The sequence below is a fragment of the Pimephales promelas genome, chromosome 11, assembly GCF_988280905.1.
Source record: "Pimephales promelas chromosome 11, fPimPro1.hap1.1, whole genome shotgun sequence".
Classification (NCBI taxonomy): Eukaryota; Metazoa; Chordata; class Actinopteri; order Cypriniformes; family Leuciscidae; genus Pimephales; species Pimephales promelas.
The window spans coordinates 9,895,532-9,908,576 of NC_142779.1; the positions used below are offsets into that span (position 1 = coordinate 9,895,532).

At 38.3% G+C, this 13,045-nt stretch overlaps 1 protein-coding gene across 1 annotated transcript in view; it reads right to left on the reverse strand.

The window, feature by feature from the left end:
- The window catches only part of sdccag8 (SHH signaling and ciliogenesis regulator sdccag8), a 40,654-nt gene that overhangs the window by 26,893 nt on the left and 716 nt on the right, over positions 1-13,045 (reverse strand). Inside the window, exons 3-13 of the mRNA XM_089116939.1 lie at positions 12,884-12,972; positions 12,141-12,257; positions 11,872-11,997; positions 11,566-11,655; positions 11,406-11,470; positions 10,841-11,032; positions 9,625-9,763; positions 9,340-9,492; positions 8,182-8,316; positions 7,407-7,523; positions 7,052-7,194 (exon numbers count right to left, since the gene is read on the reverse strand). Coding sequence (XP_088973065.1) covers positions 7,052-7,194; positions 7,407-7,523; positions 8,182-8,316; positions 9,340-9,492; positions 9,625-9,763; positions 10,841-11,032; positions 11,406-11,470; positions 11,566-11,655; positions 11,872-11,997; positions 12,141-12,257; positions 12,884-12,972 — 1,366 coding nt within the window. The remainder of the gene's footprint in view (positions 1-7,051; positions 7,195-7,406; positions 7,524-8,181; positions 8,317-9,339; positions 9,493-9,624; positions 9,764-10,840; positions 11,033-11,405; positions 11,471-11,565; positions 11,656-11,871; positions 11,998-12,140; positions 12,258-12,883; positions 12,973-13,045) is intronic.

Consider the following 13,045-nt stretch of genomic DNA (forward strand, 5'->3'; position numbering starts at 1 on the left):
TTACTATAGTAATGACAATTTATCATTAAATTAGAAACGTGACATTGAATTTATCACCGCAAATAGCACACACCAAAAGAACAGCAACAGAAATAGTGACTTGCCATAGCTATTTAAAATAATCAGTGAAACATTTTTACTAATAATGAAGAATTCTTTAATTTAGCTACTTTACAAATCAGTCATTGTAACTGTCAATGCTCGTCTTTTAATGGAAACTATGTGCCATGCCATGTTTGAACATATTTTCCCCTCTGTGCACAATGTTTCAAACATATGCATTCTGTTGGCAAACTCTACTAGCTATAGCTGCAATATTCAAAACGAGAGTGTGTGTTCTCTTGTGTACACTACATTGTCCTCTAAGGGCCTGTAAATAAATGACACATATGTAATTGCCTTGAACTTGGTTACACTGTTAAATAATGGAGCAAACTGCTGGCAATCAGTTGAGGGCTTGCTTGGTTGAGGGGCATAGCCTCTGGCATTGCATCTGGTCTTATAGGCCAGTGGAGAGACATAATGCATGGACAAGAAGAAGGGGGGGGGGGGGGGGGGATCACTGCTGATCGAAATATGACACAAACTCATTGAGTTTGAAATCCATATTCTGCGTGCTCTTCAATAACAATTTATGTAGTACTTTATTCCTCTGTTCTAGAGTGAATCTTTAATGAATGGAATTTTTAACTTACTGGCTTGTGCAATAAATTATGATATGATTTTCACTGAGAAATTATGTTAAATGTTAATGTAGAAAAAAATGGATAAGTAATTGTGTTTTCCAATTCCAAAGACGATGAGGTTTTAAGTATGAGACAAACACACAAAAGATCCAATTATAAACAGACCAACTTCTGGGCAAATTAGGCTTGCGACCTGGCTATACCGCGTGACCCAAGTTAACTAAGTCGAACACTGCAATGTCGTCTGTAAGACGCTGAGAATAACAGAAGACAAAGGCCCTCTTCTTGCCCTCTGCCGTGTGAAGTGGAGGAGGAGCCGGAGGCCAGCAGCCCTGCCGGCGAGGCGTGAAGACGTGGCAAGGTCTCATCCCAGGCCAACGGGCACACCACTGTCAACATCATGACACTCACTGGGCGACTCGCCGGCACTCTCCCGCATGGCCGGCAGCGGTCCCAGCTGCCCCATCCGTTACTGTCTGATTAGTTCTGCTAAGCAGCCCCTCCCCTCCATGCCCCATCGCCATCTGCTCCCCCAACAAGATGGCTGCCGCCCAGCACCGTGCACATCGCCCCGCTACCTGCCAGTGCCCGTGCCCGCACTCACCCCAAAGCGCTAACACGGCTTCTCTTGGCTGGCGGTGGCCCCCATTTCGCTCACTACTACTTCTGACAAGGGGCGGCGGGCTACGCTCTTTTATTTGCTGTCGGATGGTACATGCGCTTCCCGCCGACTTGGTTTGCAGCAGTTTGGTGGCACGGCAGACTTTGCTCACCGCGGCAGCCTCCCTCTGGCATGGGGCTGCATCTGCTCCCTCTTTTATTCATTTTCCGATTCTCCACCTTTCAGGGGATTGTCATCCTCCACGCGCTCATACACGGTCGAGGGAAAGCAGAGAGGCGTGCAATGTTTAATGGAATTCTGGGGTGGGATGAACAACTTTTTTAATGCCAGCACTGCAGTTGGTCTCACGGTTCTTGTTGCCTAGTTTGCACAAGAACTTAGTGAGAGGACGAGTCAATGACACACCCCAACAACCAGAGTTCTGGGTCAAAGACATACAAGACTGTCGTGTCCATGACCAAAAAAAATACAAATCTAGTTTACAACAAGTGGCAATTTCTTAGAAATATACCCATTTTTTTCATCAATGTTGGTTTCTTGTGGTTTAAAAAAACTTTTTTACCATTTTCAAGAAAAGTTTAAAATTCAATAAAAATGTGGTGTACCCATCAAGTTAAACCTCAAAATGTCCTTACATCTTCAAAACATGTGAATGTACAGATCTTAATCATTTTCAAAATTACTTAAAAATATATACATTTTTAAGTTTTGTTTTAAGGTATTGGGGCTGACAAAACAGTGTTACATTTTTGGGGATTCACACTTTACAACCTGAATTAACCTTGCCCTATACAAATGTAAAAGTAACAGATATTTTAAGACACTTAATGAGCCTTTTTTCTTCATTATGATTTCAGGACAATTGCATAACCCTTACATCTTTAACCTTATGCCCTTCAGAAAATCTCTCCTTTTTTGCACTTTTAAATGTTTTTTGAACAAATTGGGACAAGAAAATCATCATGTCATTGAACAACTTACAAAATAAAAGTAAAAAGAAACAAAACAAAAGTCTGGATATGTCCAGTGATCCTCTGTGCTAACGTTCAGCAACAGCACAGATGTCAATATAATCCAAATTCCCCCATAGCTCACAATGAGGCCTTATTGATGTGGACAATCAAGCACCATCAAGCCCTTTGCTCAAATAATTCCACTTCACATACAAAGATAAGCCAAAGAGAGACAAGGCTGATCATTTCATATCCCCAAAAACTTCTAGCAGGCTTTTTTCTTGTAATTCTCTGTCTCTCACAACAGCGCCGATTAACCAATCACTAGCCAATATGGTGGATGTAGCTTTGAGTATGTGGGTTTACTGTGCACAGAGGGCCAGGTTCTCTGCTAAGCTCTCGACAAAGAAGTTGTGAATATTTCCTACTTTCAGATCCATAATTATGCCTGAAGGTTCTCCTTTACAAACCGCAACATGGTTCTTGTTGGATCAAAACTTCAAGCCCCGCTGCCAGCGTCACCGCTTGCTTGCAAAATTTTGAGTTGCTGAAGAAGAGAGGGAATTTGGAACAAAGTGAGCCCCTGTGTCCTGTTCCAAACCACAGTGAACTCCAGCAAACACAGAAAAGCAAAGGGGAAAATCTGTTGCGGCTGGTATAGCGGCATGGCAAAACAAGGCAACTTTTTTTTATACCGTCACACATTTTTCTCTCTTTATTTTCACACCCTATGGGGTCTGCCGAATGTTGGGAGGTGGGAGGGAGGGTGGGTGCACGAGAAAGAAGGAGTGGGGGAGGGATGACAAAAAGGCACGAGCACACAAAAGCAAACAAACAAACTGAATAAAGCCTGGGCTCAAAGCCGTCAGAAGGCAGAGAACAGAGCGGCAGGATTATGATAGATCCTCTGCTGCCCAGCGCACAGCTGGCTGATGATCCAATACTGGAGCCGCCGGCCCTCCCCAGCATGTGCACGGGGGGCCTAGGGGCCAGAACGAGAGAGAGAGAGAAAAAAAAAAGACAACTGCTTTGCCCATCCTTTTGGTGAGAGCTGTGATCATCCAAGCTGTGAGACGAGAACGGGAAAATTCAAAGTCTGACTTCAGAGGGCCTGATTGTATGAGCACCCACCAAAGGGGAAGGGACATAGAGAGGGTCCCAATATGACCGTCCCCTGGGCTGCTCTGTCACAGGGACCCCTGCAGGTCCGTACATCTGCATTTATGTACGTGCAAAGATGGTGTAGAGTAAAGCCAACAGAGAGATGGGAAAAAGAGGGATTAGCCTCAAGGAGGAGAAAAAGAATGCACAGATGTCTGCTGCATCTGTGCACTACGCCTAGCCCAAAGAACCTGCCCTGGCAGTCCACATCCACACCATGCGTATAGTGGCTAAAAGACCCTCTGCTGCCAAAAGCAGGGCCTGTCAGCAGCTTAACCACTCTGATCTTCAGCAGGCCATTTTGTTGTCTCATCTAGAAGCAGAGAGCGTTTAAAGGCCAGCAACCTGCCCAAGCTTTTTTTTTTTAAATGTTACTTCAGCCTCATTTAATCACTGCAAAATCTTACATTTTAATAATGCTCCGATCAAAAATATGAATTATGGACTGGTCCTTGAAAAGTGATCTGCTGTAATATATTCACAACAAAACGACTTTCAAAAGACAACGAAATGTCTATTTACAATCAAAATATATAACTAGATAAGCATCACATGAACAAGCAAATTAATAGTCATCTGTTTATCTCTGTCCATGATGCAGTCAAAAAAATAATCTAGTTCATAGTCCATCTCAAATACTTGTGTTGAATGAGGCATTTATATAGCGCTTTCACATGTACTACTGGAAACCCAAAGCTGTTTACAATCATATCTTTACAATCATTATTCATTTAAAAAACTAAGAAGAAAAAAATTGTATCCCATACATATGAGAATGTACACAACCAAATGACTAATTTCCAAATATATGTACAAATGTATTTATACACATACTGTATTATGTTCTCAAGTTCTTTAAACTAGCCTTGCCAAGTCACAAAAAGGTCAGATTATAAAATATTTTGCAAGACTTACTGACCTTGGCAGAAACCCATAAGGGTCCTTTTTTATGAATTTCTAGTCACATGACAACAAATGGCTTCCTACTTTTTAGTTACACCCAAGGAAGTCTATTTAATATTTTTGACTGATTTAAAGAACAAAATTCTCCAACATACTATTAATATTGTAAATTAGTGAAAATTGTTTCGCTACGACTCTTGCTATGATTCCTTTATAGAAATAATAATAATACAAAATTATGCTAAAGAATTTCAGACTTTTTGGATCATTGTGACCACAGGGTGGATTTAGCTTGACATTTTTGAAATTATGTCCAACAAAAAGAAATTGAATTCAGAATCTGAAAACATCATCACAGAGAGGAGGTGTATTGAAGTTATTGTTTGGATAAATTGTTTTTGTCTGTTTTCTGAATGAATTCATAGATCAATAAACTAAAATTGCATAGAGCAGAGCAGGCTAAACTAATGCAGTGTCAACATGACAATAAATGTACATTAAAAAGGTGTACTGAACTAACAATGCAGGACTAGATTCATCTGCTGTGTAATAACGTCAAATGCAAGAGTTTATCTAGACCTGCTGTTGCGAATAATCTTTACTCCATAAAAACCATCTGGATCGTTTTCATGCACAGTGGTACTTTTCCAAATGTAAACAAATGACTCACATTATTGTCTAATATTTCTGCAACAGCATGAATCTTTATGGTAATTTATAAACAATACATGACCGAGTCTTAATACTTAAGTACTGAATTCCCTTGTGAACAGATGCTGTCCCTCCTCTGCAGCTGTGCAGCTCTGTGGCAGATGCTGTAAAATCTCCACTTCCTCAAGAGGAATTGAGACCCCAGTGCCATTCCAACTCACTGAGGCATCAGCACTACCTACGCTTAAAGCTGGGGTAGGACACATCCGCAAAAACATGGAAATGGATGGATTCATTGTGGGCCATCATTCAATGGGCAGTGAAATGTCATAAAGCCCAAACAGGCAATGATTCCTAACTAGGGGCACATATACATATGTCAGGTCAGGTTCCAGGGGGCACTTGGCACTAACATTTTAATGATATCAGACTATTGCATATCTTTGTTTGGTGGAGTACTATCCAATCTCTGAATAAAATACATGGTTATATGTACAGTTATTTTCAGCATAATTTTACTTTAAAAACTAAACTAAATTCTTTTTGATCTGGTAACCTGTTTAGACCTCTTGCCAGGTCAGCGTGACATATAACTGCACACTGACTGTACCACTGCAATAACTAGTACAAGACTAGAGGATGGGCCACAGTACAGGGCAGAGACTACTTGACTGGCATATGTCAATTGCATCATGCCAGTACACAAACAACAGAGAGAAAATCAAGTATGAAAATATAGAATAAATAAAGGCTCAATGTATAAGTTGAAATTAAGTTGAAAGTGTGATTTGCATCATGCTCTAACTAAAGCTGAATACTATAAATATCAGGCTTTAAAATTGACAAATTAAATGAATGTACATTATATTACAAAATATATTAATCCAACAGGCAATCTAGAAACACAAACACACTTTTCAAGCAAAACATTTCACAAAAAGCAGTTTTTCGATATACACAGTTCAAAATGAAGTATTTGTATCTTATGAAATAGTAAAATTGTCAGTGTCATTATGATAATGTTCACAGTTAATGTGATTGACTACAGTTAACAATAGTTACTCTGACTGGACAGTGACACCTGTGTAAACTTGAGGGGAACTGACTTTATACAATCCACTAAAATCATCTTATCAACAATAGCATGATTTGTTTGCAGTTGACACGAAATTTTGGATCTCTTTGAAATTTTGGATCTCATGCAATAACATACACACATCCACTAAATAATAAACATAGCAGCAATTAAAAAATAAATGAAAGATACAGAATGTTTCTTTGGGCTTTCTCTGTCATAAATAATAATAAGGGTGGGAGGTGTTAAATGTGATCTATTCTTCCTAATCTGGAGCTATAATCTATTTGCTTTCTAATAAACTGTGATTAGTTGAACAAATGTTACTGAAAAACACTGTTTATTCGCTTATTACTTACTCTGGTATGATTTTCATCAAAGTTTGAGGAGAAATTTACGAGATGCACATAAAATCCAAGATTAGAAGTCTTAAACATGATCAAATGAAAACAAGCAGTCAACACAAAAGGTGGCGCTGATTCATAAGACAACATCTTTGCTGTAATATCTTCTGATAAAATAAAAAAAATGTCGATAGCGCCACGTAGAGGGTCTGCTTTTGATTTAATTAAATGGTGTGAATTTAATTTAACAACCAAAATACATTTATGTTTAACGCCAGCTCATTATCATGGATACGAATACGAGTGAAATGTGCACATATGTGGAAAATGTATAAATGTATGAGACGCCGCATATGCACTTCTCCATACTGAACTACACAAATAACGTCAGAATAATAATAAAGTTCTTAGGAGAAACCCTGTCAGATGTTTTCAGCGTTACTCCCTACTAAACTGAGTGATGTTATGGAGAGAGACAGTGTGTACTCCTCTCTCCGGCCCTGTTCTCCTGGTGCATGGTGGACTGTGGCGGTGGCAGCCGGTGGCTAGTGGCGATTTAATAAAGTGCGGGTGCCCTCCTGCCGGCATCCTGGCACTGCACTGGGGCCAGTGGACAGGCGCAGTGTTGTGGCATGTAATAGGATTAAGGGGGTTACCTGGTGAGGTGCAGTTGGCGCTGGGCGCGGCTTAGCCCCTCAGCCAGGCCGGCTGCCTCCGCCCGGGCTCGGCCCTCTGCCCTCTGGGCCTCCTCCAAACGCTGCCGGTAACCGCTCAGCTCCACACCCAACTTCTGTACTTCCTGAAGCCCGTGAGAGGAGAGAGAGCGAGACCAAGCCATTATTCATTTTGGCATTAAAACAATTCCTTACTGTTCATCAAAACTTTTTTTTTAATGTTTTGCACATATGAAGTGACAACCATTTTGTACCAGTAACACTGTAAATAGCAAAATTGTTGAAAAAAAAAATGGCAGACTCTCTCTCTCGTATGACCAATATAAGTTTCTCTTACCTGCTCAACGAGTTCTAGTTGGCGTCCCAGTTTAGAGCTGATGTCCCTCACCTCTCTCTCTGCCTCCTCTTTCTTCAGCTGGGCTTGGCTCAAAAGAAAACGCAGCTCCGCACATACCTGACAAGCATACATGTGGCTTAATGCAAAATCCAAGGTAAGTTTCAATACTCCTGTCCGCTGTTCAGGAGAAAACAGTTAATTCACAGGTTCTATACTGATTCTTAGAGGAGATGTTTTCTGCATCTTTCTGTCAGCTCCATAAACTTACACTAGAGCTTTTGATGCATCAACTTCATTAGCTTTGCTAATAATAAAGTTCTACTGCCATCTAGTGCCTAGACATTTTCCACACAAAGATGACTCAACCAATTAATTAAAAAAATAAAATTTGCCATTAAAATAAATGTTGAATCTAAAAGCAAAGTTGACACCATTTGCTTTCTCATTTGCACATTCCTGATCTTATTCTAAAGAACAAAAAGTCCTGTACTAAAAAAAAGTTCTTGGTGCTCAAACATACATAGCATTATGTAAGTGAAATTGCAAACACTAATTCACTCTGACTCTAATAAAACTGTTGAATTACTCAACAGATTATGTAAAATTAGAGTGCTTGAAAACAAAATCAACTAGATAGTGTTCACGCACTGGATGTGTCTTTCCACACTCATGTCCAAAGGCTTGCACACTCAACAGTGTGCAAATATATCTGGGCCTTTGGACTCCCTAAACATTATTACCACCAAATCATGTCAAGTTTTACAGTGGGATATACCTTGCTGCTTTCCATTTCCTGTGCAGTGAGCTTCTTATAAGCTTCTTCCAGCTGGCCATTGAGTGAGTTCCGGTCTCTCTCTCCCCTGTCAAGCAGACCCTCCAGTTCAGCCACTCTCTGAGACAGATTGGTCACCTTACAGTTGGGAACAATACAGTTACATTCGCCATATTAGTTATATTAACTGATTATAGTGACATTAGTTATATTATAATATAATGGTTTTTTTTAATAAAATATACGAGTGGCTTGAATGTTTAAAGATTTTGGGACCAATGTATAGGACTAATTATACACTTAAATTGAGTAGGTATAGTGCAGCCCAAAGGCCAGACACCACACACACAAAAAAGTGTTTTTAAAAAATGTAAACCTAAAAATAACAGAAAGTGTTAAGAATGTAACATTGGTCAAACAAAGAAACTGTTGTTTACATCCGGCACTAATTCTAGATCACTAATCAAATAAGAAATTGACAATTGAGGTTTTCTCTTTAGTTTAGGTTAAACCAGCAGCTTTAATTCAGTTCTCATAATAGTGCAGAATAGAGTGGCGCAGAGCCGACATCAAAACCATGACGACTAATGTGCCTCTAGTTCGCTCAAGATTTTCCTGTGTAAAAGTAAAATAAGATTTGTGATAATCATAACTTGACAATACTTGGATGTTTTTCTCTGCAATGTATATTGCACGTGCCCAAATAAAAAAACACACATTTTAAAGCTATTAAAGCGATTATGTTGATTTTAAAAATCATGTTTTTAATAACTAGATAAGAATGTTTGGGGTGTGAGTGTGTGTAAATTATCTTGCAGAACAAAATATTCAAGTACTGTCAAGTTATGTTTACTACAGACCTTATTATCATCCTATTTATAACCCCATTATAAAACTCTTTAGGAAAATTTTGTTGAAACCAGTGCCGAATAAGTCTTCCAGGTTCTGACTTAAAAAAAAAAAAAAAAAAAATCTGAATCTGAAGTCATCCATCAAAATTGTAGTTGTGTGCCACAATTAAAACGACACTAGAGGGCAGCATAAACTAGTTTTGTCAAACCATCCAGTCTTTTTGAACATAGACAGTCATACTAGTCAGTTGAATATATCAGCATACATGTAAAGTAAAAAAACATTTCTTAATATGGTAGGGTAACTAACAGTCTGGGAGAGCTCTTCTTTCTCTTTCTTGCTCTCTGAACGTGCTGCCTCCCTGGCCTGGGAGATCTTCTCCTGTTCAGATGCCAGCTCTCTCTCCAGCCTCTCCCGCTGTCTAGTCAGCTCATTGTGGAAATGCTCACACTGTACCAGAGCCTGCAGGTGCACAGTGACAGACCGAAGGTCAAGGTCAATGAGTTTTCCTATCTCTAGTCTACACAGTACTCCGTAAGCATTTATGATCATCCAAAGCAGTAAAACTCATATTGAAATCATTTTGGCACATACTCTAGTCTTTTCCAGGTTTGCCTCTTCTGCCATCTCCACTGCCTGTTTAACCTGCTGATAGGCTGCCCACTCTCTCTGCTGGGCCTCGGTCTGACTGGCCCTTAGAGAGCAGAGCACGGTCATCAGCTCATCCCGCTCTCTAACAGAGACACAAACACACACATCTCATCAGGTTACTGAAAGCAGACATTGATCTGACACATAATCAGGAAACCAGCAGATTAGCTTCATGACCAGTCGAGACTTCTTACAACCTTGCTGTGAGGAAAAATAATTGACTAAATCAACATCAACACAGATCAATAAAAGTGGTCGGAAGAGCCCACCAGTGTTAATTAACCCAGATGTTTGACTCCAAGGGCAAGGCAGTGGCTACATCAATATTTCTCAAGTCATTCAGTGTGTTTGAAAATCAAAATGTAAATCCGGTTTATAAAAAATATCAGACTGCAATTTTCAATAAAGAATCAACAGAATTTTCAATAATCAATTCTGTGATATTTTTTTTTAACGTTTACATTATAATTTTTTTATGAATACTAATAATTTTTTTCAAATTGTTTGGGGTCAGTATGTTTTTTTTAAAAGAAATGAATCCTTTTTTCAGCAAGGAGTCCAAGAATTAAATTGATCAAAGGTAAATCCATTTATAATGTTCCAAAAGATGTCTATTCATCAAAAAATCAGGAAAAATATTTCAGAATTTCCACAAAAACGTTTAGCAGAACAACTGTGCACTCGTACCATAACACTCGTTATAATAATAATAAATGATTCTTGAGCAGCAAATAAGACTAATTTCTAGGATCACGTGACACTGACAACTGTAGTGCTGAAAACTCAGCTTTGTCATGACAGGAAAAAATGTATGTTAAAACACTAAAATATAAAACAATTATTTAAATTATTGCAATCATATTTTCACACTGTTATTGTTATTACTGTTTTTTTTTTCAATCAAATCAATGCAGCCTTTGTGATCATGAGAGACATCTTTCAAAAACATTTTAAATAGTCTTACCGACCCCAAACTTATGAACACTAATATTAGAAGAAAAAAAAAAAAGAGTACAAATAGAAGCCTATTCTATTTGAAATAGAATACTATAATTACTATAACAATTAGAAGCCTAACTATTCTATATCTAATAGAATACTGTAATTATTTCAGGTCTTAGACACATACCTACATTTAAAACACTAAAAACACACTTACTTAGTGAGTCTTTCAATGCTCTGTACATGGACATTGGAGTGCGTCTCTGCCAGGACCGCTTCATGCTGGGCACACTTCAGACACAGACCACCCACACGCTGACCACTGCCCACCGCCACAGCCATCGCTTCTTTGTGCCTCAGTCGTTCTTTCGTTTCCTCATATTCCTTCTGAATGCTTGCCAAGTCTTTCCTACACAAACACATGCAGATTGTTGCATTATGCATATATGATGACTGGTTGCTTCAATTATTGGACAGCATCAGTGCAAATATTGCAGATGCGCAATAAGTACAATCACACTATAAGTACAAAGGAAGTCACATTGCATCATAAATCACATTGACCTACACTAAGGCAATCTACTTTTTCAGCAATAGGCATTTATAATCAGGGATGTGCTCTCACTCCAGAATGCATGCTAAAATTACATTTTATGTGACTTTTTACTGATGCAAATTAATAAAATATTCAATTCAATAAGATTGTAAGAGTGTATTTTAGTGTGGTCTGATTCAGCGAGAGAAAATATTTCAGGCTTGGCCACTGATTGAAGCCCACTTACTTCAGGGAGACCACTTGAGCCTCCAGGGTCTCCGTTTGTGCTTGATAGAGACACTTCAGCTGCTCCTTAGAGAAAGAGATGGAAATCACTCTTGTGGTGCATATTCAGTCCGTTTATTCATGTCACATTTTCAGCTACATGAATGTTTAACCACAAATACCATTTCTTTCTTCCACTTGTGGTCCTCAGCTTGATTACTGGAGCCAAGTCTTTGCTTTGAAAGCTTTTCTGGTGTGAGCTCCATGTTTAACTGAAAATGATCAAATAGAGGACAGAGTCAACAAAATAACAATCACAGAATATGAGACAAAATTCTGTGCACACATTTAAAAACAATAAAAAGTCTATACTGCATGTGTACGTGTATGCAGACTGCAAGCTGTTTTCATAATTTGTATCATTATAGTGTCACATTTGCCACTGCTATCAGCAACACCATAGCAAAAAGCCTCATGGAAAAGAGTACCGTGGTGTTTGCAAATGTGTATTCTTTAAGAGTGTCTTCAACCGCCTTTGCTTTAAGCTCCTCATGTAGTTTCTCATTCTCCACGATTACCACCCTCACTCTCTGTTTCATTCCAAGGAGTTCATCCTTTAGAAAGGAAACAAAACAAACATTTACAACTATCTTAAGTCAAATTGCAATCACATGACAAATTGAAGACTACTGGGGAAACCCCCATCATCAAGCCTCTGACCATAAGATAATATCTCATGTTAATTAACATGACTGACCTTGCAGAACTTGACCTCAGCCTCCAGGTGCTGAATGTACTCAGATTGATTGTGGATGATGGGAACCAAGTCATGAACACCAGGCTGACTGCTACTGCCCTCATCCATGACACTTTGCTAATAGACAGCACAATTATTATTGGTCACATATTTGATTTTTAAGTACACATGAATGTTAACATTGAGCAAGTTACAAATAAGAGCAATAATATATATATATATATATATATATATATATATATATATATATATATATATATAATATAATAAGAGCAATAATATATATATATATATATATATACATATATATAAAATATAATATAATTACATTTGTGCATTTGGCAGATGCTTTTATCCAATGCAAATTACATTGCATTTCAGGGTAGACATTTACATTCTTATCAATTCTTGTATGCTGTACTGTTTGAGCTACAGGAAAGTCGTAGCTCAATAAAATATATGACGTTCACTAAAAATTCGTTCACCACATGCGACGTTCACCACATGCGATGGTGACATAAACATTTAAACTAATAATTAGTAGTATGTCAGCCAAACTCTTTTGACCTAAGATATTTAAAGTAGATTTTAAATTAAAATGTAAATACTTGAGTCAGTTAATTGTCCAATGAGATGCAGGAAAGCAAATAAAATTAACACATTTGTTAATACGTTTTATTTTAATTGTTTTTATGTTATGTTTTCATCAACTCAAACCCTGGAGTTAGCAATAAACAGAGTACCTTTCCTGCCAATTTCCTCTTAGAAGGCGAAGATGATTGAACATTTGCATCTTTGGACTGCTTTTGAAGCAAGGAACGCAGCTGATTGACTGAAAAAAATAATAATAATAATAATTAAGGAGTTGCACAAAAATAAGGCTTCTAAAATCAGCAGGATGCCAT